This window comes from Astatotilapia calliptera, chromosome 3 (assembly GCF_964374335.1).
Source record: "Astatotilapia calliptera chromosome 3, fAstCal68.1, whole genome shotgun sequence".
NCBI lineage: Eukaryota > Metazoa > Chordata > Actinopteri > Cichliformes > Cichlidae > Astatotilapia > Astatotilapia calliptera.
In genome coordinates this window covers 55,689,896-55,714,111 of record NC_137424.1, presented here as the reverse complement: position 1 = coordinate 55,714,111, position 24,216 = coordinate 55,689,896, and the positions used below count along the sequence as shown (strand labels likewise).

The window sequence follows — 24,216 nt, the reverse complement described above, 5'->3', positions numbered from 1 at the left end:
TTGGAAATGAATGAAAAATACACCAGGCCCTGGCCCTGCTGTATAGTGTTTATTCCATTCTTACTACGATCACATAAATCAGCATTAACAGATTATATCCATCATCTGGACAGACAGGATCTGACAGAAGGCTTCACATCGCGATGATGAATACACTGGAAAATAACTGTGTGTTAGTCACAAGGAAAACACAAACTTCCCGCCACGTTTATCACTCCCTCAGAGGAGCAAATCTAACTAATGCATGTTGTTAGGGAAACTTAACATAGACATACAAAATTAAAGTCACCAGAGATTTTTGGCTTAAAAAAATATCACAGCACAAAACAAGTCAAACAGTTTTTCTCAGTAGATTTAAAGCAAAACTGAAATCTTACTTATATTACGGTGCAGCAAAAACTACCCTGGAGAAATAAGTGATGTTGTCACCTGTTTTGAATAGAAGTAGATGAAGAAGTTCCAGTGCTCTAGAGAAGCAGCTGTTATATTCTTTTTTGCTTATGTAGGATCTGAGTAAGACTGCATTTCCTCATTGCCCTGCCTTCTATTCAAAGTGTGGTGTTTTCCATTCAGTAAAAACGGGCTTTCCAAAAACTCTGACAAGTCGACCTGTGGTTTTGAAAGGGGCAGTTTTGTGTCGAATCATCACCATCCTTTGACAGATCATTCGCGCATATTAATATGACATTGTGTTGCTTAACATACATTTCTATTTTTAGATTTTTTTTATCTTCAAATGCCTGCTGGTGATTTAAACTCTAAAATTCAAAGAATATTTGCCTTTTCTAAGGGTTTCTACGCTGCCACTGAAAGTCATCTTAGAGAACAGGGTCATGTCCTTTATTTCTGCAAATGTGACTTTGATTTCTGGGTATTTGAAGGTTTTAATAACCAAGGAAAATTTTTCATTTTATATAAAATAACTAAATAATAAAATATGGTAGTGTGGTGTGGTTTTGTAGTGTGGAGAGGAAATAAAAAAAGGAACTGTTACTATAAACTACTGTACATTTTATATAATAACTTAGTTAAACTATCTGATATTCATGTTTTAATGACAACAGCTTTGTATGACTAACTGCAAGACCTGCCAATCAAGGCATTCACATCATCAACATACCTTTGTTAAAAAAAAAAAAAAAATCCAGAGTAATCTGTTGTGTATTTAAGTGAAGTGGCTTCTAGCTGTGCTGAAACTTAAATATGAGCCCTATATGATATTTACCAGTGGGATGTATATCAGCTGATATACTGGGCTGTAGATGGTTCCTGCATGCCCCAAGCTCATTTTAACAGATCTGCCAAACAGTCTGAGGATGTGAATACTTTCCTAAGTAGATACTTGATATTAACGTAATGATTCTAAGATTATAACAGTCCATCAGTCACTTTGTCCACCAATGGATTGCAGTTATATTTATTCTTTTCCTGGATAAGAAGCACGTTTTGAACTTTGTGTGTGTGTTTGTGCGTTTTTCATAATTTATTCTTCTCCGTAGACATCCTCCCGGCATGCCGTGCTTCTCGCGTGCTCCTCAGGGCCTTGGTCCTTTTGGGGTCCACCACTGCATAGTCCACACGTGTACGCTGGCCTCGTGCTTGATCCTCGCCGTCTCCAGCGTGCTCACTGCCCCCGGTTAAACCTTCTCCAGTGCAGCGTTTCTGGTTGCACAGAAACACAATGAGAAAGATTTATATGATTTTTGGGAGTTTGGGGTTTTTGGGGTTTTTTTTAGATTATTTACTCGGAAAAACGAAAGTAATCCATTGGTGCCCTCTGGTGGTCAGACAAAATGATCACAGTCAAAATGTATTATTTATATCTGATGACAAATTATTAATTAAATAATGCATATGCTATATAGTATAACAGTAAAAGAAATAAAAGCACATTTAATTGAATGTTATGACTCATGTGGAATGACAGAGTGAAACAGCGAGAGATGGTTTACCTGTCTGCTTGGTGTTGATTGTCCAGTGTGGAGGTCAAGGTCCAGGTACTCCACCTGCTTGTCATCTCTGGCTCGTCGTAACACAGGGCTGTTGACTCCGCCCTCTGAAGCTCGGTGCATCATAAGTCTCAGAGACTGTAAACCGTAACGTAGAGAGTTTAGTAAAGGAGTTATGAAATCTAGAAGAAAGAAAAAAATGTTAAGACATGATAGAGAGATGGAAGGTACTCACAATCAGGTATTAGAATATATTTCAAAGAAAGAAGGGAAACAATGCCCTAAATAACAAAACATGAGCCAAATGTTTTCAATATAATAAGAATAAAAGATGAAGAAGAATAAATGGGGAAAAAGAAAGCAAGAATAGTTGGAACATTGTGAAAAAATGGAACAAAACAGGGGAGATGTGTGTGTTTTACCTGCTCGCCGGCACTGAAACTGAGGCTAGAGGTCATCATTGCAACATAGTTGTCATCTGGGTCATCGGAATCAGAGGACGGTGAAGAGCTGTGAGCAGAGCTCGGCGTGACCGTCCGACGACTGGAGGGTCTGTCACACAAACACATAAATATAAAATGAATCTTACATGATGATTTAAGATTAGGTAGTTTTTGCTTTTAAAGCAAAACTTCATCTCAATTTTGCTGACTTATAGATTGTTGGTCAGACAAATCAATCAATATTTATTCTATTGATGGCTGAGTAAAGAAAACTTTTACTTTGTAGTTTTTACTACAGAGTAACTACTTACTGTTAATTAGTATTTATATTTACTGATTCTACTCCATTCTTCTTTTATTAACTTAAATTACAACATCTTGCTGTTGTAAGATGATCTAAAAGTCCTTGTAGTAACCCTTAAGCACCACAGGGTGGCAGTAGATTGCTGCTCAGCTATTAACACATCCTTCCTCTCTCTTACTCTGAAAGCATTCCAGGCAGTAAATTTGTGTTCTGTAGTTTTCTGTTGACCTTGCAGTAAACGTGATCATGTCACGCAAACAAACATACCCACGGGTGAAGGTCCGTGTTACAGGCGAGCGCACTGGAGGGGGGACTTCCTGCCAGTCCTGCTGCACTGAAGAGATGTCCAGAGGAGCTGGTTTTACTGGGTGACAAAAGATGGGGAGAAAAGGGCGGCTTTACTTATTACAGTTTGAAATAATGTAAGGCTTAGCTCAAATAGGGGCTGCTTGTTTTCAGGATATGAGAACAAGAAAACTGTATTTCCACTTGTCCTTCCTTTATATCTGTGATTAGAGCTGTTTAGTCAGCAGTAAAAAAAAAAAAGAGCATTGCATTGTTTATTTTAAGCCTCGAGTTTGAAAAATTTCACAGTTTAACATAAAAAAGTAAGACCTGAGGTCTGATTTTTTAAATATATTCATTGTCTTCCTCAGTTGCTGAGTCATTTCAAACCCCCTTTTTTTTCAGTTCAGCTGTTGAATTTGGGTGATTTGAGTGAAAACGTGTACTTCATGGTTTTATTGCTGTATTGACCAACTGAAAGCAGGCTGACGCAGACCTGCAGGCTGAGGAAAAAAAACAAAGACAGATTACCATCTAATGTGTGACCCAGCCAGCAGTCACATATATGACAAATTTGACAGAAATTTTGCTTTTATCTGGACAAACCACTCTTTGAAAACAACTAAAAACTGTAAACGGTGCCAAAGCATCCTTGTAATACTTTTAATGTTGGCTTTTAATGTTTATTATTGTAATTAAAAACAGAATAAAGTTTTTATAGGAAGTAAAATCAGGTGGGGGATTTTTCCTTGCGTGTCCAGAAACAGTTTCCTGACTGTGAAGACTTTAAAATTTAATGTGAACGTTTCTATAAGCAGCAGCTGGTTCGTGTCGCTGTGTGTGTGGCTGTCGTGCTCTTGTAGTGCAGGCTTGTTGAGCAAAGTGGGAGCAGGTGAATAATTAAAACAAAATGAAATGACAGATATTGAGGGGGTGGGGGGGAGAAAGAGTCACCACAGAGGAGAAACAGCCAAGTGTTTCAGGAACAGAAAGCTTAGGGTCAAAGTTTGAAAACTGTTTCATTTTATAAGTGGGTGTATTGTCTTCAAACCACAATTTAAAAGAAAAAAATCAGTTGTCAGCACAAACAACAAAATGTGATTTTACAGAACAAGACAAGTTGAGTAAAAGCAAAAAGAGGAATCATGAAGTGGGAAGTAATTACAAGAAGCTCTGATGGAAAGCCCCTTTCACCAGTGTTTTTCATGGCTTCTAAGGTTCAGATATTTTATTGCATTTACTTGCTTCAGTAGATGCATCAGCTTCTGCTGGTGTGATTACACCTGTACACTTTGAATCATTTTTTAAAGCTTCTTTTACGTCTTCCACCTCTGCTGGACTGTTCGCTGATCATGCAAAATGTTTACTTTTTGATGCTTAGCAAATATTTTATATCTAGAATTTTAAATATTTGGCAAAATTTTGATTTTTCTATTTGTTTTCATTATTATTCAGCCATATCATTTTAATATTGTCTTAAATATCAAGAGAAAACTAAGTGTTGATGTAAATGTGTGTTGTAGTTTGTACCTCTTGTTTTATTTGTCAGCTCCTCAGGAGTTTGGCTCTCATTTCTGTCTACCGGCTGATTGGCACAAACCCCTGCAGAGACACGCAACACCGCAAAACAGATGGCATTTACCAAAGAGTGCTGCAACAGCAACTCAGCTAATGCTACATTAATGCTTACTATGAACAGACAGAATCTGGTTTTTAAACTCTAGTTCATTTCCTTAGAAATATGCTTGTGGTTATTTAGGTGAATTTTACAAATCACCAAAATGCTTGAAAATACAAAATATTTTAAAGGGAACATTATTTAATTCAAGGTAAGGAGTTTTTCTTTTTTTTTCTTTTTTTTCTTTTTTTTACATCAAGGCTCTGTTACAGCTTCCAGCTCTCACAGTAGAATGATACTAAATTTAACACAAAACTTAATTTCCCACTAAGTTTCCGCTAACCTCTTCGTTGTGGTTTCAGGTTGCGGTGGATCGGAGGGGGCACGGCTTCTTGTTCGCCTCCAGCAGAAGTGTTCATGGTATTTCTCCTGAGCGGCGGAGTGAGAGGAGCAAGGGGAGTCAGGGCGGAGTTACGGAAACCCATGTGCGCAGGGGGAGGCACCTGCCTCCCGAGAGATGCCATGTCGGTCATGACAGTGGTGGGGTGTGTAGGAAATGAAGATGTCAGAGGGGTCATAGGGACGTAGTTGCCTTCTTGGAGCTGGGCAGAGGGGTCTGAGGGTGGAGGCACTCTGGAAGAAGAATAAAATTAATCAGAAATTAACGTTACTGAATTGTAAATTCCAATTTCAAATGTCCCAGATGTTCTTTTCATCACAGCATTGGCTGTCATTAGGTTTATCAAATCAATCAAATTTATTGTCACGTCACATTACTAGTACATTGGTACAGCACATGTGAGGGAAGTAGTTACTAATAGTTATAAGTAGTTCCTTACATGTGAGGTGATGTTAGCTTGTGTTTTAGTCCAAAGATTAAAGGTGCCTTTTGTAACAACTCTCTGAAAATTTTGATTGACATCAAGCCACCACCAGGGGTTAGTGTTTTATCAGCAGGTGTGTGTTTTTTTTTCAGTGTGTGTTTGCTTGGGAGGCTTTTATTTGTTAATAAAGACTGCTATTTAACAAAGCAGTCTTTATGACTTGCTTTGTTAAATAAAGGTTACATAAACTCCTTGCACCTTGAACTGTGTTCATCTTCATTTGATAGCTCTTCAACACAATACAAATATGTTTTTGAAATATTGTCATACCTGTATTTTTTTCACATTAAGTTGTTTGTGTGTCTGTGCGTCTTTGATTGATAGTCTACTAAGGGCTCATGAACTATGTAAATGTGCCAGATTTGGCCAATTCATCCACTTGAGTACTACAAAGTAAGGGGCAGCCTATTAGAAGAAAGTGGAATTTCACGAAGTGGGATCTTAAAGAGAGAGGACCTAAAACAGCTTCATCATGCAGATGACAATTTGAGAGGCTGATTTTAAGAAAGAAATCTTTATTTTACGTGTCGTAATTCTTACAGACCTGGGTGCAACCGGTGGCTCAGAGGTGGCAGCGCTCATGGGAACATAATTTTCATCCACATCATCATCTTCAGAACAGACACTACCCAGAGGGACCATGCCTTTGTTAAACTGAGAAAGAATGGATCAAGAATGCAGGTTGTTTTTCATTGTAAAATTATAAATCCATGATAAAACAGAAAGAGATAAAAGATAGAATAGTCGTTCAAAGTTAACATTTATTTTATTTTGGAGGTTTCAACTTACAAAATAGCTGTTAAAGCTCTCACTGAAATCAAACATGCTTGCTCTGTCAGACAAAGACCGAGGGATGTAAGAAGAGTCGCTACCTGAAACAGAAAGTATTGAGACAAAATCCATGAGTAGCTCAATCCTCTGTTCAATGATAACAGACAAACTTGTTTTGGCTTTCTATTTATTTGTTTCTTGCTGTTTTTTTTTTTTTGTTGTTTTTTTTGTTTTTTGTCTACAGATGTGAAAGTGAAAGTGATTTTCTTTCCAATGGCAAAGCTCTTCCAGTAAACTGCCAACTACTTGTATACCTTTGCAGATCGTAGACTTCTGCTGACACGCATTTACACAAACAGCATTTGTACAGTGGGTTTGACCAAATGTGAAACTGAATACGCATGGCGGGTAATCTAAGAAGGTGGGACAACCACATGCATGAAATAACAAGTCTGAGCTTGCATGAATCTATCTTAGATATACTTGAAAGCAGCTGTTTCTTTATGGTGGAAACTTCATAGAACTGGAAAGAGAATGTGGATTAAAAAAAACAAAAGAAAAGAAATCTCCTTGTGCTGTTGTTGGGCAAAGTTCACGTTTGATTAATGAATCAAATTATGGAGCAATCATGCACAAACAGTTTCAGCTGTAACAATATAATCCCTCAGAACTGCTAGCTCTGCACAACAAAGCTTCTTAGCTCTGCATAATCTCCCTCAGGTACGAGGTTTAAAAATCAGATGGCAAACAGTGATTGCAGCCTCCTAAAAAGATTTAGCATTGAACTGAGTACAACATTAATGTGCATGAACTTGTCTCTGAATATTACTAAGTAGGCACATCTGGTACCAGAAGGTGTTCTCATGTGAACCAGTTTTCATTAGTTTGCACCTTTTGTGGGATTATTACTCTGAATCTGACACTTTGGTGATTAAATTAATGACAAATGTAAAATGGTAAAAATGTTAGTGGTTGGTGTTTTAGAAGTGTAGAAAAAAATGCTATCTCAATAAAATTCATGAAGAACAAGAACATTGTCTTCTGGTTTGAAAAATGAATCCAGTGACGTGCATTAAAGCTGCGTTATTTTTAATAACTAGCAGGGCAATTAGTGGTAAAACAGCCTGACTTGTTTGTTAAATTAAGGGAGGTCTATCTCTATCTCTCTGAATACAGCATTAAATTTATGTTCAACTGATGAAAAAAAAGCATGAGATCACAATCTTCCGTAGGGTTTCAGTCATATCTACATCTCACTCCTCATATCAGGTTTCGAAACACCAAAAGCCTTCAAAGTAAGAGCCAGCAAATCCAGAAGTGACATCACAGTAACTTTGTTTAGAGCAACAAATTTTAAAACTGTTTAGTTTTAAAAGTCAGCTACAATAAAACATAATGAAACCTGGATCATTACAAGTTTGCATAATGGCAATTAAAACAAAAAGATCTGAAGAACCAACTGAGAATTACCATCCAACGCTGTCAGTCTCCAGATTCATAAAGTCTCTTTTACATCACAAGTTTCCTGCAGCAGCAATAAAACCTTAATGAACCTGCTGTGTAAAACCTATCCTGCTTTAAATTGCAGCCTAAGTTACATACAGCTGATTAATATCCACTAAACATGGTACACACGGTAAAGCATTTTGGCAGCTAAATCAATGCCTTACACTGGCACTGATTTATCTTTAGTTCTACAGCTAGAACTTATAGATTGGCTTAGCACAAGGACTATAAAATGTCAAAAACAGCGAGCCTGGTTGAATCCAAATGCAGCATGGAACACACCAGCCAGAAGGTCGACTTGTTTTGACAACAACTACATTTTTAGAGCTATTGTTATAGCCCGAACATGTGGATACCAGATAAGAGATAACTAGATCAAGACTTCTGCTGGTCACTATATAAGACTGAAGAAAAGAAATGTTCACATGAAAACTACCAGGTTCATTTTGTCTGTCTTTGGCTCTGTACAAAGATTAGGTACCCATGTGTAATCAATGCCAGCTCAAACTGACAGCTCAGTGGGACTCAGATTGCAGACAGACAGAAACATCTTCTCGTCTGTTATTTGCACATTATGTTTATTCATATTCAGGTGTTGTGTGTATTGACGTTAATCAAGAGGAAATAAAATGCATCAACTGGCATCTCAAAGGCTCCTTAAAGAACTCCCTAAATCTGATTTGTTGAATGTGTGAAAAATAAAAAATCTAATGAATGAAATGTTGGTTTTGGCATTGAAATCTGAAGGATTATTTGTTTGAATTATCAATGTCAGGACAGTATTGTCTCCTTACTTGTATGCATGCATCCTGGTGTAGTGACGGTGTTGCTCCTTGGCAGATGTCCTCCTCCATCCACACTCTCATCCCTCCTCTCTGGCTCTGAGGCAGTTCGGGGGAGTGTGGCAAGCTTTGAGCTTTCTCCTTGGGCTGCAATGCCAGGAGGTTTTGGTGGGCGCGGAGGAGGAGTAGGGGTGGAGGCATGAAGCTCTGCTTGGGTTAGGGAGTCCACACTAGGGGTAGAAGATGGGCGGCGAGGGGGCGGCGGTTGTGAAGTGCATACTGGACGTGGGATCTGGTAACCACTAGTGGTGGATGAGTGTGTGCTTGGATGCACATTGGAGTGCACATTATCACTGAGAGGTATTGCTACTGGACGAAGGTGAAAATCCAGGGAGTGCTTTCTGGGATGCGGAGAGGGGTGACAGCGGGGTCTGCCAGCTCGATTCTGGGAGTCAGGGGTTGTGCTGGCATCTAAAGACTGGCTGAGAGGGCTCGACATTGCAGTGACTGTCCAAGGGACCACTCTAAAGCCAGAAGAAGAGGAGGAAGAGGAGTAGGATGGATTTGGAAGGCTGCTGGGGAGGAGGGAAGGAGAGGAAGAAGAAGAAGAGGAGGAGGAGGTTGCAGAGGGAGGCGGGTAAAGGTTGTCATTGTAGTCAGTTTCAAGAGATGTGGATGACCCTAAAGGAGCCCTACAAAAAGAAAGAGAGAGATATCAACAAAAAGACTTGAATAAAAAGAGTTTGTTTTTTCTTTTTTTTTTTCCTTATTAAGTTGTATAGTTTATCTGTTTATTTTGGTCAAAAACAAAGACGAATAAAATAGAAAGGTTTTCTTTGCATTACAATTATTGTTGATTTTTCCCATCATAGTCCACTCAAGGCTTTGGGTTCAAACCTCAACAACTAAACGTGTCTGGAAAGATCAAACATTTTCCAACTGAGGAGGAAAATAGGTTTTATTGTGCTGTTCTGAGGAACTCTCCCATGAAGTTTCATGAAGTCAACCTTTTCCGTGGGTGTGATCCAAGATAAATCTCAAATCCCCTTTCTTAGAGTCAACACGTCTGAACCTGTAACTCTGGTAGTTTCGCTGATTTATCTTCAGCTGGTTCTCTTTAGTCTGAACTGGAGTGGAACTGGAGTCAGAGTGGAAAAGTTTTTTTTGCATTTTTAGGATTTTGTTTTGAGCAATAATATGACTAAAACAAAAACTAACTAGATATATTAAACAAAGCTTGCAGATCTGACAGGCTGTCTTTTATAATTCTGTTTTCTATCATTGTGTTTTTATTAGTTTTGTTAGAGTTTAAGTATAGATTCTGGACTCATTTTGGCATTTTAACTCAGTTTTTACAGAAACTGCAAATCTTTCTATGAGGTTAAAATTTTAGCGAAATTCTAAAGGCTTCAGAAGACGTCTAAAGTTAATTCGCTGCTCTGTTACCTTAAATGATATTGCTAACAACAGGATTTATTAACACATTAGGAATTCTAAGTATACCTTCAAAGTTAAATAACTTAATTAATGCAAAAAGACTTCTGGGTGCATAGAAATCTATGGGAAAATGGCCATAAGATCCCTTAATCTATGACCTTCAGTAGTTTCCTGATGAGTTTAGTGTCTCGATCGTGAGTTTCAAGTGATACTGAATGGAAGATTAACTTGTAGATTATGGTCCTAATGCACTGAAGTAGAAAAGGATGATGAAGCTGGGAATTTTTTTACTCAGTTATTGACAAGTCATTTCATGAGCAATGGCCCTCAATTGCACAATCATGTCCCCTCATACATTCGCGATGTCTAGTTAGAAAACCCTAACAATATTGTAATTGTATACATACAATATACTATATATACAATATCCATCAGGTTTGTTTCAAGTGTTCTGTATCTCGATTTTTCCATCCACTACATGTTGGAGATATTCCATCTATGACATGTTTGCTTATTTAATTAAAGTTAAATCTTCAGAAAAATATCTTTCTATGATATTTTAAAACTATCCTTAAAAGAGGATTAAATTGTTTACAGACAAATTCACCAGATAACCTTTACTAAGTAGTTGGAAATCATTTAGACTTAGGTGGAAAAAAAATCTGGCCGTAACCTATTGTAACTTAATCTAGCTTAATTGAGATGTAGAGTTTAGCAGGCATGGATTAAGCCTGAACCTCCTAGAAAACATGTTTGGTCTAAGACTAAGCTGGGAAAATGAGCTTTAAGACATTAATGACTAGGCTTTTTTTGTCTTATTGTATCTTTGTGTTCATTTATTTACCTGATGTGACTCTGGCATTGTGATAACCACAGGTAATCCTCCTCTGAATTCCGGTCAGGCTCCATGTGCCGCACACTCACCGGGTCATATGGTGGTGGGACTAACCCTGTCATCGTAGAGATGGTGGTGGTGGTGTGACTGACTGGGGTCATAGATGTTGCAGAGGTGGAGGAGGAGACAAGAGGTCTTTCTGGAACTGTACAATGAAAGAAAATAAATCAGCTAATTCAGGAATTAAAAACCTTATAGACAATCTGTTCAAAGGTCCCAAAGCTCAGCCAGTATTTGTCATGTCAGTTTATTAGGCACGCCACTTCAATACTTTTAATGCATATTTTACCAGCAGTTTGTTATTCTTCCTGTTGTGCTGAAGTGCATTTTATTGAAATGCTACCAATATATTTATCATTTATATGTTATATATTAACATACATTTGTTGATTATCTGAGCAAAACATTGGAAAACCTTAATAAACTGGAGTGTGGTGCAGTATTGATGATGCAAAAACTATATTGCATTACAATAGATGTTTAGTAAAGCGGTGACTTACTTCATGTGTGAATTTACAGAAGCTCTTTTACATGTTTTTTTCTATAACTTTAATCCTAAAGAGATCTATGTTAATTACAAAGAAACCATTGATTTTACAGTCAACATATGGAAAAAAATAACTGATTTGTTGCATTGTATCATATCAAATTTATATCAAAAAATCTAATTTATATTTGTTATATCAAATTTATTCAGAATATGAAACCTCTGATAAAACATCCATCTATTATAAACACAAATAAGACTGTTTAACTCAAAGGATCCATTTCACGTGTGAACACAAAGTTCAAATGTACAAGGGCAAGCTGCTATAACAATATCATAATATTTATATTGTTTAAATGTATTGCTGTACAGGTCTGAGTCAATGGCAGCCACAATCGTGAAGGCATACTTGTCTACTTTTCTTTATGCATGTTCTCTCCTCCTCCTACTTTTCACACTGACTCAACCACAGCCCACGCAGGCAAACATCCACTTCAAATGCAAAACAAGAAAGGTACACGGAGCATTTTTCACTTGTCTAATAATTGGATATTTAGCATACCATCATCAGTAGGGTTGAAGCCACAGAGCAGGCAGATGGATGTCACCCAGCGGTTCATGTCCTCTTCAGACTCAGCCACCAAGTACCAGATCCTCTCTTCTGTCCTGAGGTCAAAAACAAAGCTGCTCTCTAGCTCCTTTTTTGTGAAAGAAAGGCCAGCATCCACCTGACGGAGAGGCAGAAATGGAGCAGACTTGTTACTGTCAAACAGTCAAGCAACCCTTAGGATTTATTAAGTGTAAGTGTTTACATAGTTGAGTATCTATGTACATGATATACATACATTCAATTGGCATTTAACAAACAAAAAGAATTTGAAAGAAAAAAAATAAATTATGAGATGTGATCATAAAGTTCCCTGTGTCTCTCAAAAAGTGAAAAATCATACCTAATTTAAATTTGGTCAACCTTCCCCTATGGGCCGTCGAGTCCCAACACACATGCTATGTTTGGATTGCATCTTAGAAGACACTCAGGCATGCGGATTTGTAATTTCAAACTTTCCCAAAAACAAAATATCACAGTCCGTGTCAAAGTAATTCAACCATTATGCTAATGATCACTGGCCCAACAGCAATTTTTAATCAAAGTGTCCCCAATGTCCAGACCTGAATTGATTGTACCAGGTCAGGAACACAACAATGATCTATTTTCTGACAATCCCAAGGTTGTGCGCCAAGAATTCGTCCCCTGTGGACAGACTATCAAAGTTCGACTTTACTGCAATGTTCCGATGTGTCAAAGGAAGATCATTCAGCAGAAACCACCTTAAATAAATCACATTTTATGCTGCACACAAGACATGTGTGGCCATGCCAACACAATCTTTTTAGTATTATTACCAAACCAATGTTAGTGTTGTGACTTTCACAGTGTGTGATTCGGTGTAATCTAATAATTAGTAGTTCTGTGCTACAAGTCTTGCACTGCTCAAAGAAAGAAACTTGAAAAGAAGATCAGTCAAAGTTGAAATAAGAGAAACTTTCTCTTTTCTCATAAAGAAAATTCAGGAACTGATTTTATTACCAAAATCTGTGTTGCCACACTCTCTCTTTATTTTGCAAATAAGATCATATTTACAAAAAAAAAAATGTTTAAAGACATAAATCCAACATTAGGTGAGATAGTAATATATCTGTCATCTCACCTGTTCGCACAGATTCAGATTGATGTTCCTGATTGGCCGACGGGAATGCGGGTTCTTGTAGTATTGCAGAACGTCCGGCTCTCCGCTCAGTCGACCGCTTCGCAGCACAAACCAGCGCCTCTTCCAGGCCTAGACAGAGTAAAAGATTTATTACTAAAAAAGGTTTTTATGTGTAAAAATAATCTCAGGACAAGATGCAAGCACTCAACCCCTGTGTGCCAACTGCTGAGATCTTTTTGAGACTTTTACTTTGGACTTTGAACTTCAGTCTTCTTCCTGAGTGAGTTATTGATTATATGAAGTTTTTTTTTTCTGTCCTTCTTCCGTTACACAAACTCATTAAACGCAATACTGTTGTCTTCCTCCATGTCCTAAGTTTTACACTTCAGTGAATTTGAATGCTAACTAAACATCACACACACGCCTACGTCCACTGAACTGCTAAATGTTTGACACTTGTCTCCGGTCGTTTGGCATCAGGTGTTGGGCATTACAGGTAGGGTCTGTCTCCAACAAATGATCCACAGGAAGGCATCTCATACTTCAGACATGACTCACAACCAGTGCGTTTGTGCCATTAGTGTGTAGGCAGAGTGTGAAAGAGAAGTCATGATATTTTTTTAAAGGTGTGAAGCAGAGCATAAATAAGGATTTAAATTTCATAACAGTACAGGGACACGTGAATGCACAGTTTCACATTCAGGGCTCAGGTTTTCAGTTTAAAGAAACCTGAGATTTTTCTTACAAAGGTTGAACAAATGCCATTTAAAACACAGGAACAAGTTTTATGCTTCTGTTTAAAAGGCTGAATACAGTATGTGTGTGTGTATGTTTTTGTGTTGGCCTGACAAGCTAAATCCATTCTTTCTGATCCTCATGAACTATTTCTCAACAAAATAAAATGGACTCCTCGGGCCTGAGCCTCAGCGGGAGTTTATGTGTTTGTGTGCTTGTTTGATCAAAGCGCACAGTAATGAATGGCAAAACACATTTCAACCTTTTTTTCTTCAAACCCAGACAGGAAAAGGAAATAGCTGAACAGGAAATGCCGGTGGGAGATGGCAGTATGAGCATGTGTTTATTGACTGTCTCCCTCGAGCTGTTTGATGATCTGCTGGGTGCTGGGGAGATAAAAGCAGCAACATGGCAGAACTAGTATGAAAATACTTTTTGATTCTTTCTAATTAAAGTAACAGGAACAAGCTGCAGCGGACTGGATCACTCACCAGCATGGCCTGCAAAATCCTTTTTAAGTGCCTGGTAACACAGGCTATTACTAGAATAAGTCATGATGGAGCAACCAGATTAAGAAACACACTAGTTTTAAAGGGATAAAAAGGTAATCAAATTTTAATGTTGTTATTATGCAATAAGTACTTCTTTTACAACCTGACATGCAAACTTCAACAAGTTCAACATTGTACGAAAGCGTTTGTTTGTCAAACTAAATTGGTGTTCAGTTTGGACTTGATTTTATGTACTGACTCATTGGGTTTATTTATGTTTTTAATTTAAAAGAATTAATATATTTAATAATATAATTATAATAAAATACAGTGATTTACGACCCTTAATAAACACTTGATCATTAGTTTCATGTGATTCTGAAAAAATAAAAAAAACGATTTTAGGCTTGTAAATTATGATCATTGGCCTTCAATTTTGTCAGGTGGTCCTGAGCACTTTTGAAGTCTTGTTAGAAAACCCATTTATTTTTGATGTACAGTCTATGGTTTTGTTATACAAGTTCATAACTTATTTTGCCTACCAAGTTATTGCATTTCTTTAGACTTTTTTATTTAAAACTTTGATTTAAAACTTTAATTAGAAGAAAAAACTCACTTCATTATTGTCTTCATATTCATGATTTTTTTTCAGTGGCCAAAAAGTGTGTTTGGTGTTTTGTTTTATTTTAAAGATGTGACTCTCAATAATCAGATACCAAAGTATCAAAAATACTATTCTTATTCCAGTTTGTAAAATACTGTTTTCTTTTTTAATTTTGCTTTGGATTTTTTCACTTGACATCACAGAAATGAATAAAAGTTTTCCTTTGGTATTATTGCCTTGACTCACTGACAATTTGATGTCCTGTAGTAATGGTTCTTTTTTGAAGGTTGGAAAAGTGAGCAGGTTGTTTGTCAACATGCATTTCTACTTATTGCGCTAGTATATCCTTGTACTTGTATGCCTACAAACACCCTCTTTTTTCTTGCATCCATTGGATCAGCTGAACTTTGATTTACCCCACATCATGCCTGCCATGCAGTGACAGGTCTAGGGCATCATTCATTTTGCTTTCCTCTGTTCCACAGTACAAGAGATAAGACTGTCTCCATGTCTTTGTAAGGTTTTACAAATATGAGATTTTTTTCTTCTTAATAAAAGGAAATCTATCGTGCTCATTTCTAAGTTATTATTTTTTATTCTTGTACTCTAGAGTAGGTTTGCATGGTTCCAAGCTCAAAACAATTCTTATTTATCCCTTCCTCTTTAAGCCAACTTTCTTCAGATTGGCTGCTGATCAGAAGAAGAAAAAAAAGCTTGAATGGCGGTGGGTGGGGCTTTTTGCTCACAGTCCCAGCTGTGTGGCTAACATGACCATATTAGGTATGCATGCTACTATGCTAAGGCTACTATACTAAGGCCAACGGTAGGAAAGTAACATGTCTAAGACCAACATTTAGAGCATTCTGAAACATCTGTTCTTCACTCACATAGATTACTTTCCACATTTGCTGATTTCACAATTTGGACAGTCCATTCATCGTCCTCTTAGTTGCTGATCTGATGAAAAAGATCAAATTTTAAGCACAATGGCAACCAATTATACATTTCCTCACATATTTTATTTATTTGGAACTGTACTTCTACTTTGCTATCATCACCAAGACAGTGGTCAGAATAGACACACTAACAAACAATTACTGATATTCTTTGTTCCAGTTTATACTTTTGCGCCTATATTTAAGATCCCAAGTGTAACCTCTATGGACAACATTTATTCTGAAACATTTATAGCATTACCTTTGATCTGTGTTTGTTGCCTATGTCCACTGTGCACTGTGCATTTCCTCTCTATCACCTACAGCTCCCATGCAGCGGCCTTATATCCACCTAAAGTAATAAAGATAACCTCTTTTCCTTTAACAGCTTCTTTCCTCCTCTCCTTTCATTTGGTTTCTTTCTTTGACCTTTGACCTCAGCAGGAAAAGGGCACAATGGATCTAAAATAACACTTCCTCCATCCTGTCTCCAAGCCAAAATTAACACCAGACCTGAATAACAATATTCCTGCTGTTCAGTTCCTCATCTTCTCATCTGTAATCCCTAATCTTCTCATTCCTTTTAGTGCTGAGCTCTCATAACTGCAAACATGTGACTTTAAAACACTTTCTGTTTGTTTGCAGTCACTTGCAGACAGTTTCATTTATGAAAAACTAAAAAAAAAAAACCTGACTAAATTATTCTAAAATGCTTTATTTCAACGTAAACAAAATTTAGATGAATAATATTTTGAACATAGCTGTAAATGAATATGCTAAGAAGCTAGGCTCCTCAGTTTCCTTCATAGATTTTAGAGGTTTTAAATGGAAACACATTGGCGTCCTTTTTTAAAATCTATCTAGCTTGGTGTCATTTGCCAAATTTTGGAGATGTCTGCTTTCTTTTAAATATAATAGAACTAAATTACATGTAAAACATCAGCAGCAGCACTTCTTACCACAAATCAGACCCAATTCCTCAAAAATATATTTTAAAAAACTTCTAGAGAACAGTTTCATGAAGGAACTGTTTTCTTTCTCCTGAACTGCACCTTTTAACTGTATGACTGTACAGAAGGAAGTGTACATCTACAACCCACTAATAGAGGTCCTGGCTTATGATTCGTGTAACAGGATGTAAACACTGGTGGCCCCGCTTCCACGCACTGTCCCTTTCTATGATGCAATGTTAGTCAGCTTCAAGTTTTTTTTGACTGGCATATTTAACAAATTGTTTCTGAAAGTATTTGAATTTGATGTTTGGGGGGTAAACAGTTCATTTCAAGATACGATGAAATAAGATTATTTTGTGCTATGGAAGTGAAACAGTAGGTACCAGGATGGATCGATGACTTTGACCAATAGCAACTTCATTCTATTAGTTGTTCAGAATTTCCTCAGATGGTCTTTGAAGTGTCACGCTGGGAAGAAGTTAAGCTTAGATTGCAAAGGAAAACATTACAAGAGATAATTGGTGGTAATTTTCCTGTTTACGTTTGCTTTCTAATCCAGATAAATATGCCTTAACTGTATTTCAGTGTGGTCCTTTTCTTCAGTCACTGGCTTCGTTTTTTAGTGGTGCTTGTCACCCATGTCCAGTGTTGGGCAAGTTACTTTGAAAAAGTAATTAATTCTTAAAAAGAGTAACTGAGTTAGTAACTAAGTTACAAGATTCTAAAAGTAATTAATTACTTGAAAAGTAACTGTTACGTTACTTTAAAAAAAATGTTTAGCCCTCTGGGGTCCAGGGTACAATTGGCCATTTTTAACTACTTTTGATTTTCCCTCCACATTTCACCCTTAAAAACTATTTACTTTGCCTTGTTTGGTATCATCCTTTTCAGCACAACCTCACATGTCTGAATTTACAGTTAAGTTTTCATTTTGACGTACTGTATTAACACAACTGATCTAAAATCAGACAAAAAACATAAAATCTGAGCAGAAAAAGTTATATTTTTTTAGTGTAACAACCACAAACATGTTTAATGAATCATATTTCATAACTTTAAATGCAAATATAAATTGTCAATTTTAAAATCATATGCACAAGTTTTGCAAACAACAAAGTTATTTGCAGTCATTTACCTTTTACCTTGATTTTCTAAATAACCATTTCAAACTATTTACAGAACAACAGGCTGTTCTTCATTCAATAAGATGCCACACAAATTATTTGTGCCACTCCAAAACAATAATCTCTGTCCACAGCAGCAGGTGTATCACTCCTGTTTCTACCTGGAGACAGCAGTCGCCTCATTGTTCTGACACACAAACAAAACTATCCACAGCACTACACACTAACTACACAAGACAACACACTAACTACACAAGACAACACACTAACTACACAAGACAACACATTAACTACACAAGACAACACATTAACTACACACTGCAAACACACTAAACATCACAAATCTCTCAACTTCTCAAGACTCGCTCTCTCTCTTTTTCTGCCGTCTTTCTCTCTCTCTCTCTCTCTCTCTCTCTCTCTCTCTCTCGCTCTCTCTCTCACCGTCACTCCTAAAACTTCCCCCTCTTCCTAAACAACCAAATGTCATGTTGCTATAGAACTCATGCGGTTGTTTTGTCCACTAGCTACACTTCTTATGCCAAAAAGAAATCGTCAACCTGAAAGTGATTGCCGTCCGCGGGAGCATGTGCAGCTGCTTAAAGCTGTAGCGTCCAGATTACTTTCAGCTACTTCCATGCAACTGATATAAGATGCGGTAAGCTGAACACAGCTTCAACCGTCTGTTTGTTGACAAATAGTAACGAGACCATACCGCATTTTCGTGTTAGTAACGGCAACGGCGTTGTAACGATAGAAATAGTAATTAGTTAGATTACTCGTTACTGAAAAAAGTGACTCCGTAACGCCGTTACTTGTAAGGCCGTTATTCCCATCACTGTCCATGTCATTCCCAGATCTCAATATTACTAGCAGAACCAACAAGGAGAAAAGAAAGAAATTAGAATTGCCCCAGAGAGCATGTCCTCAGCTAAGGTCAACGCCCCATCTCACAGCTGTAAACACAGTGATTCAGATCTGCTTCCAAATAAAACATTTCCTCCTTTGCCCATTTAAAGCCTAAAGTTTCATACACTGAACAAATGTTAGGTATAGGACCCAAATTAGAGTGAAACAGAATTAGCTTTTTTTATGTGGCTTTGCTGTATTTCATTTAAGTCATAGGTTAATAGTTTTTCAACTTGGAAAACTGAAATCATGAATAACTCTAGGGCTCTCGAGGTGAAATGTAACATTTCAGGTGCACCATGGCTGACTGACCTTGTAGCATCCAGCTGTGCATTAATCGGATGCAACCGTATAATGGAGTGGAATAAATGTCAAATATAAGAGCCATTCACGCCAGCAATTTAGATAGATCATTGTATCCCATTATCCTACCGAGTGCCATAAATGCTACATACTTTACAGGCTGTGGCTAAGTAACGTTCAACTCTGTGGGTGCTGCTGAGTGGTGTTTGAGCATCTGTGGTGCTGGGACGCATGAAATCAGAGCTCTTCATTCAAACCTTTTCAAGGCAAGGTGTTGAACTTGTCTGTAGAGCACCATTGCTCTGATGGAGAGCAGGACTTTTGGAGGTATCCACACTGTGATACATATCCAAGGGAGGGCCTCTGCAGACCCAACTCTTTCTTCAACTGTGTTTGACCTTCTGTGTGTGTGTGTATGTGTAAAACATGTGTTATTGTACTCAAGGTTTCAAAATTTACGTCATCATTATCCCTGGTATGCTTCCAGAGTGTGTGTTCGTTTGTGTGTGTGTGTGTGTGTGTGTGTAGCTGTGTGTGTGTCTGTGTACGTGTGTGTGTGTGTTCGTGTGTTTTCAAATCTTCTAAATCTTCAGGAAGGCCCTCATCGTCCAACCAGGCATAGCTGAGTGTAATTGGTTTATTACATAACGCACACACAGCTTTCAACAGAGCAGGGAGTGTGTGACGAAGTACACTCCATGAACTTTACCCACTATACATGAACACACACACACAAACTGTCTGCTTCTTCCATTATAGGGGACTGTGTGTGTTTGTGTGCTTAAGTGTGAGTGTGTTGATATTAGAGGCACAGCTGGCCATGCAGCGCTTCTTTGCACACATTTCATTGTATATACCATCATGACTGAATATATACACAGACTCAACAATGGTCTGTCTGTTTGGAGCAACTTTCTTTTTCTTGCCGTCTCGCCTCTCTGCGTCTTCGTCTCTTGTCTTCTTTTCCCTTTTCCTCCAGCTCTTCTTCTTTGATTCCAATGGATTTGCACGGTCTCCTTCATTTTAAACAAGCAGTAAGAAAGTGCAACTCCAGCACTCGACTTTCTTTGAAATCTGATTGTTCCCTCCTAAAAAATGTTCCCTGCTGCGATGGGTCTATCGACGTCAGCTAAGAAGAATATTGAAGTCTGCCTAATTAGTGCTGGCACAGTTTCTCTGTGCTTTTCCCCGGCCTTTTAGTGATGCTCTGCTTCAGCTATTTCTTCAGAGGGCCCGTGTTCTCACGTAAAAAGTTACTGGTTCAAATCTGGAAATTGTTCAGCTTTCCCTGAGCATATTCTGGTATTGAAGGCAGCTTCACTTCCTATCACTTTTTCTTCTGACCTATTTTATTATCCTTCACTTTCCGCTGCACACACACAAAGACAGAGGGGGCGGGGCAGGAGGAAAGGAAAACATGTGATAATAGGAGAGGAAGAGAGAGCACAAGAATGAAAGAGAAACACAGAGAAAGGCACACCAAACATTTTTTTAGAAATGGAAAGAATAAAACATCAAGGGAAAATATGGAACGGAGAGATGAGATTAGCTCAACTCACTGGTAAGGCATGCCAAATATGTGGTGCATGCATGTGATCCTAACTGCCTAAGCTGCTTCTTTACTGGAATAAAGCAGCGTGTGGTGCAACTGGACACACCAACTTGCATGAATTCATGAATCCATCCTTCCACTTATTCTACATAGTGAAGGAGAATACAGGAAAAAACAAAACTGGTCCAAGTCTCTGGTATTCATTACAGGCACAGTGCCACGTTGTCAGGTTTGGGATTTGAAAAATGCTAAATAACATTTTTGTGGCTTACATGTAATTAGAAACAGTTGTTTCTTTTGACAGCAGCTAGAACTGTACACTTCGTTCATTTTGCATGTTTATCAGATTACAAGTTACATTGCAGCAATTTTGTAGCTCATCTTTAAGTTAGTTATGTTTCCAATGACAAGTTGTATAACAGTCAGTTTGTAGGGCTAATATATCAGCTAAGGATCAGCCTTGTTGACTGAGTTTTATCCGTTTTAAATAAACTTTATTAATACCAGTGGCTGGTATTTATCTGTGTCACATCTTTGTTTTTGTTTTTTCAAAGATAATGGGATTAATGATGAACATTGTTGGGTTTATTCATGTAACAATGTATGCATTTTACATAAATTTATAGAGAAAGGTCTCAAAAATAAATTGTCTTACAATATAATACAAATCGTTAGCTTCATAGCATAAGTGCCTAAGTCATTGACTTAGTCAAATGACTTAGGCAATTATGCTATGAAGCTAACGAAATACAAAACAGCTACAGATTTCACTTTAAGGATATTGACTGCTGTGCTAGCTGTAATTAAAAGTCTGCATATTTACTGAAATAAACAAACAGCTAGCTTGCACGCTAATATGCTAACTGTAGTAAAAATATTGTAGCTGTGCTAAAAATATAGCATACAATCAAGCTGTTTTTCTTTTTCTCTAGATTTAGCTTGTGTATTAGCTGTATTCTGAATGGGGTCAAATAAATAATGTCTGAATTCTCATTTTTTAGAAATAAAAATTCATCCATTCGTTTATTTTCTTAACTGCAAATCCAGTTCACGGTCATGGTGGTGATGGAGCCTATCTCAGCTGTCTTAATGTGAAGGATGGTGTAAACCATAGACAGTTTTGTAGAATTACAAATACTATTCTCTGTATTTTATAATGTGGTACTACAAAGTCAAGTAGCATTACAGTGTTGCTTCCTGTCTAGTTGACAGCTGTGTTAGGATGGATGTTTTTTATTGTTTTATAATCAAGAGTGTGTAACTGTAGGAAATGACTCACTGTGTAAACACTGATGAAACTGAGACAAATCTTTAAACTTAATTAAATGCTACAGAGACAAACCTCCATGAACAGTTGGTAATACTTCTGCAGTTGTACTCCTGATTAAAAATCTTTGTACAGCTTTAGGATACTTCATATATCCACACTGGACATCACAAAGATGAGTCATATATATATACAGAACATATGCACAGTTTTTTGTATGTTTAATTTTTTCAAGTGTTTCAAATTCAAATAAAATACTCACATAGCGCCTCAGTTTTTTCTCTGGGGGTGACTTTCTCAGCCACCCTTCACACACCACGTCCCCTGCTCCGCTCATCCCGATGCCAACAAATATGGCTCCAGCAGCGCTTCTTTAATTATCAATTAACCAATCAGATGGACCTCAGTTGATCAGGATGCCAGTAATGTGTCAAAGCAGGCAACCATTCAGTTGATCACCATGAATTTCCAACAGTCAAGTACATTTAACCAATCGAATGTCACATAGGTTCATTAGTCCTTTCAGTAAGTCTTCTTTTTTGTTAACAATGATCAAATCCAACCAGATTTGAGATCAGCTGCTTTGGCTTTAAATCGGTAAACAAGGCATCCAAGCTTCACACCAGTCTGAGATCCAGTCAGTTGATCTGTACATGTGCAGGTCAGGCTTCCACTTTGTCAATCAGACTTTTAATAAGTTAAGGTTTCCAGTCTGTTTTTAAGTAAAATCCTGCTGTAATAAATCAGTTGAGCAGTTTCTATCCACACATGGAAGAGCTTCTGTTCACCCGTCGACGCCTGAGTCACACCTCCTTTTGAGAAAGCTTCAACTTCCCAGCAGTCAGTCTTCCCTCCCTCCTCCCTCCTTTCTCTCACTCTCTCGCTTTTTGTGGTTGTGCGATAACTGAACACAATGCCTCAGCTCGGACATTCCTGCTCTCCTCTCCACCCTCTTTTCCCTCCTCCTCCTAATCACTCCTCCCATTCTCCTCCTGCTCTGTGTAACAGGAAACTCCCCCTGTGGATATGGATGCAGTTTTTTTTGGAAAATGTGCAAGGGAAAAGGAAGATGTCTACTTTAATATAAAGTGAACATGGCATGGACATAAGTTGAATAAACTGATGGATAAATTAGATTTCTAAATATAATAAGCATGAGTATGGGTCTACTATGACAGACGAGACCTTTGATATCAACAAAAGAAAACGTGTTCAACAAAACAAGAAAAAAACATTTTTTCCTCCAACAGCATGTATTTGTTTCTTTTAAATTTCTACTTAAAAAAGATGCACACATTCAGTAACAGCTCAACAGCCATTATGAACAACCTTGGGGTCTATTGATGATTATATATTAATCCATGTAACTTGGTATCTCCAGGTATCTTGTGTGAAAGAGCACTCAAAGTTGTTTAAGGTTTATGCTCAACCCTAAGTTGATCAGTTTCCAGAATTCCAAGTACACTTGAAATTAAAGACTTCTTTAAAATATATTATATTGGTAAAAGAGAGGCTACAGCACCCTCCAGTGCTGAAAGACTCAAACCGTCTAAATACTAGATGAAGTCCACTTTCTTCAATTTCTTCTCTTGTGAAATTGTCAAAAGTAAGATTGTGTCATCAATAATAAATTAATACTAAATTAAATGTATTGATCAGTAAAATGACTATGTTAATTTCAATTCTCCACTTCAAGCCTTAAACATAAAAATCAGATTGAACCCCTAAATAACTTAAACTTAATGAACTTCTTCTATAGTTCAGTTTACATGGCTTGAATATTTCCTGAATTATACCTTAATTTTTTTTTATTCTTAAGTAATTATTTTTTTATAATTGAACTTTTTTCATATCAAAACGTACACATAAATTGATTTATTGTCAATATTATCTTTATATGTTGCTCATTTATTTATTCCTTTCTTATATTGCAGTTGAAGTACATGTATTATTTTTGTTAATAGTAATTTGACTGACATAAAAAAAACAAAAAAAAAACAGAAGCTTTATATTTAAAAAAAAAATGGCACAGATAATTTTCCAAAAGTTGATTCTGTTCATCTGGACGTAGCGTTTTCAGTGGGAGAAACATTTCGTCACTCATCCAAGTGACTTCTTCAGTCTCAGCTAACTATAGGTCTTTTAAACAGTGTATTTGCATAATGACTGATAATAATGAAATGAAATAATAATGAAAACACTATGCTCAGATAATTGTTTTGGGCTGGAGATTTTGTGATTTTGTTTTGTTTATACCAATCTGTGTCTACACATGC

The 24,216-nt window shown here is 37.3% G+C and overlaps 1 protein-coding gene across 2 annotated transcripts; it reads right to left on the bottom strand.

Annotated features, from left to right (window-relative positions):
- Positions 1 to 36: 36 nt before the first annotated feature.
- On the bottom strand, positions 37 to 22,827 carry LOC113018242 (GRB2-associated-binding protein 1-like). 2 transcript variants are annotated; one of them, XM_026161304.2, is made up of 13 exons: positions 22,203 to 22,827; positions 13,071 to 13,199; positions 11,924 to 12,089; positions 10,824 to 11,019; positions 8,555 to 9,234; positions 6,273 to 6,355; positions 6,028 to 6,137; positions 4,943 to 5,232; positions 4,512 to 4,583; positions 2,964 to 3,060; positions 2,372 to 2,501; positions 1,953 to 2,087; positions 37 to 1,662 (listed from the first exon to the last, which is right to left on the bottom strand). In XM_026161304.2, exons 1-13 carry the CDS (start codon positions 22,275 to 22,277, stop codon positions 1,477 to 1,479), a joined length of 2,349 nt encoding a protein of 782 aa, XP_026017089.2. In that variant the 5' UTR covers positions 22,278 to 22,827; the 3' UTR covers positions 37 to 1,476. The 2 variants fall into 2 exon arrangements, with proteins under 2 accessions (XP_026017089.2, XP_026017090.2); XM_026161305.2 differs by lacking the exon at positions 22,203 to 22,827 and adding an exon at positions 15,788 to 15,902.
- Between the last annotated feature and the right edge of the window lie 1,389 nt (positions 22,828 to 24,216).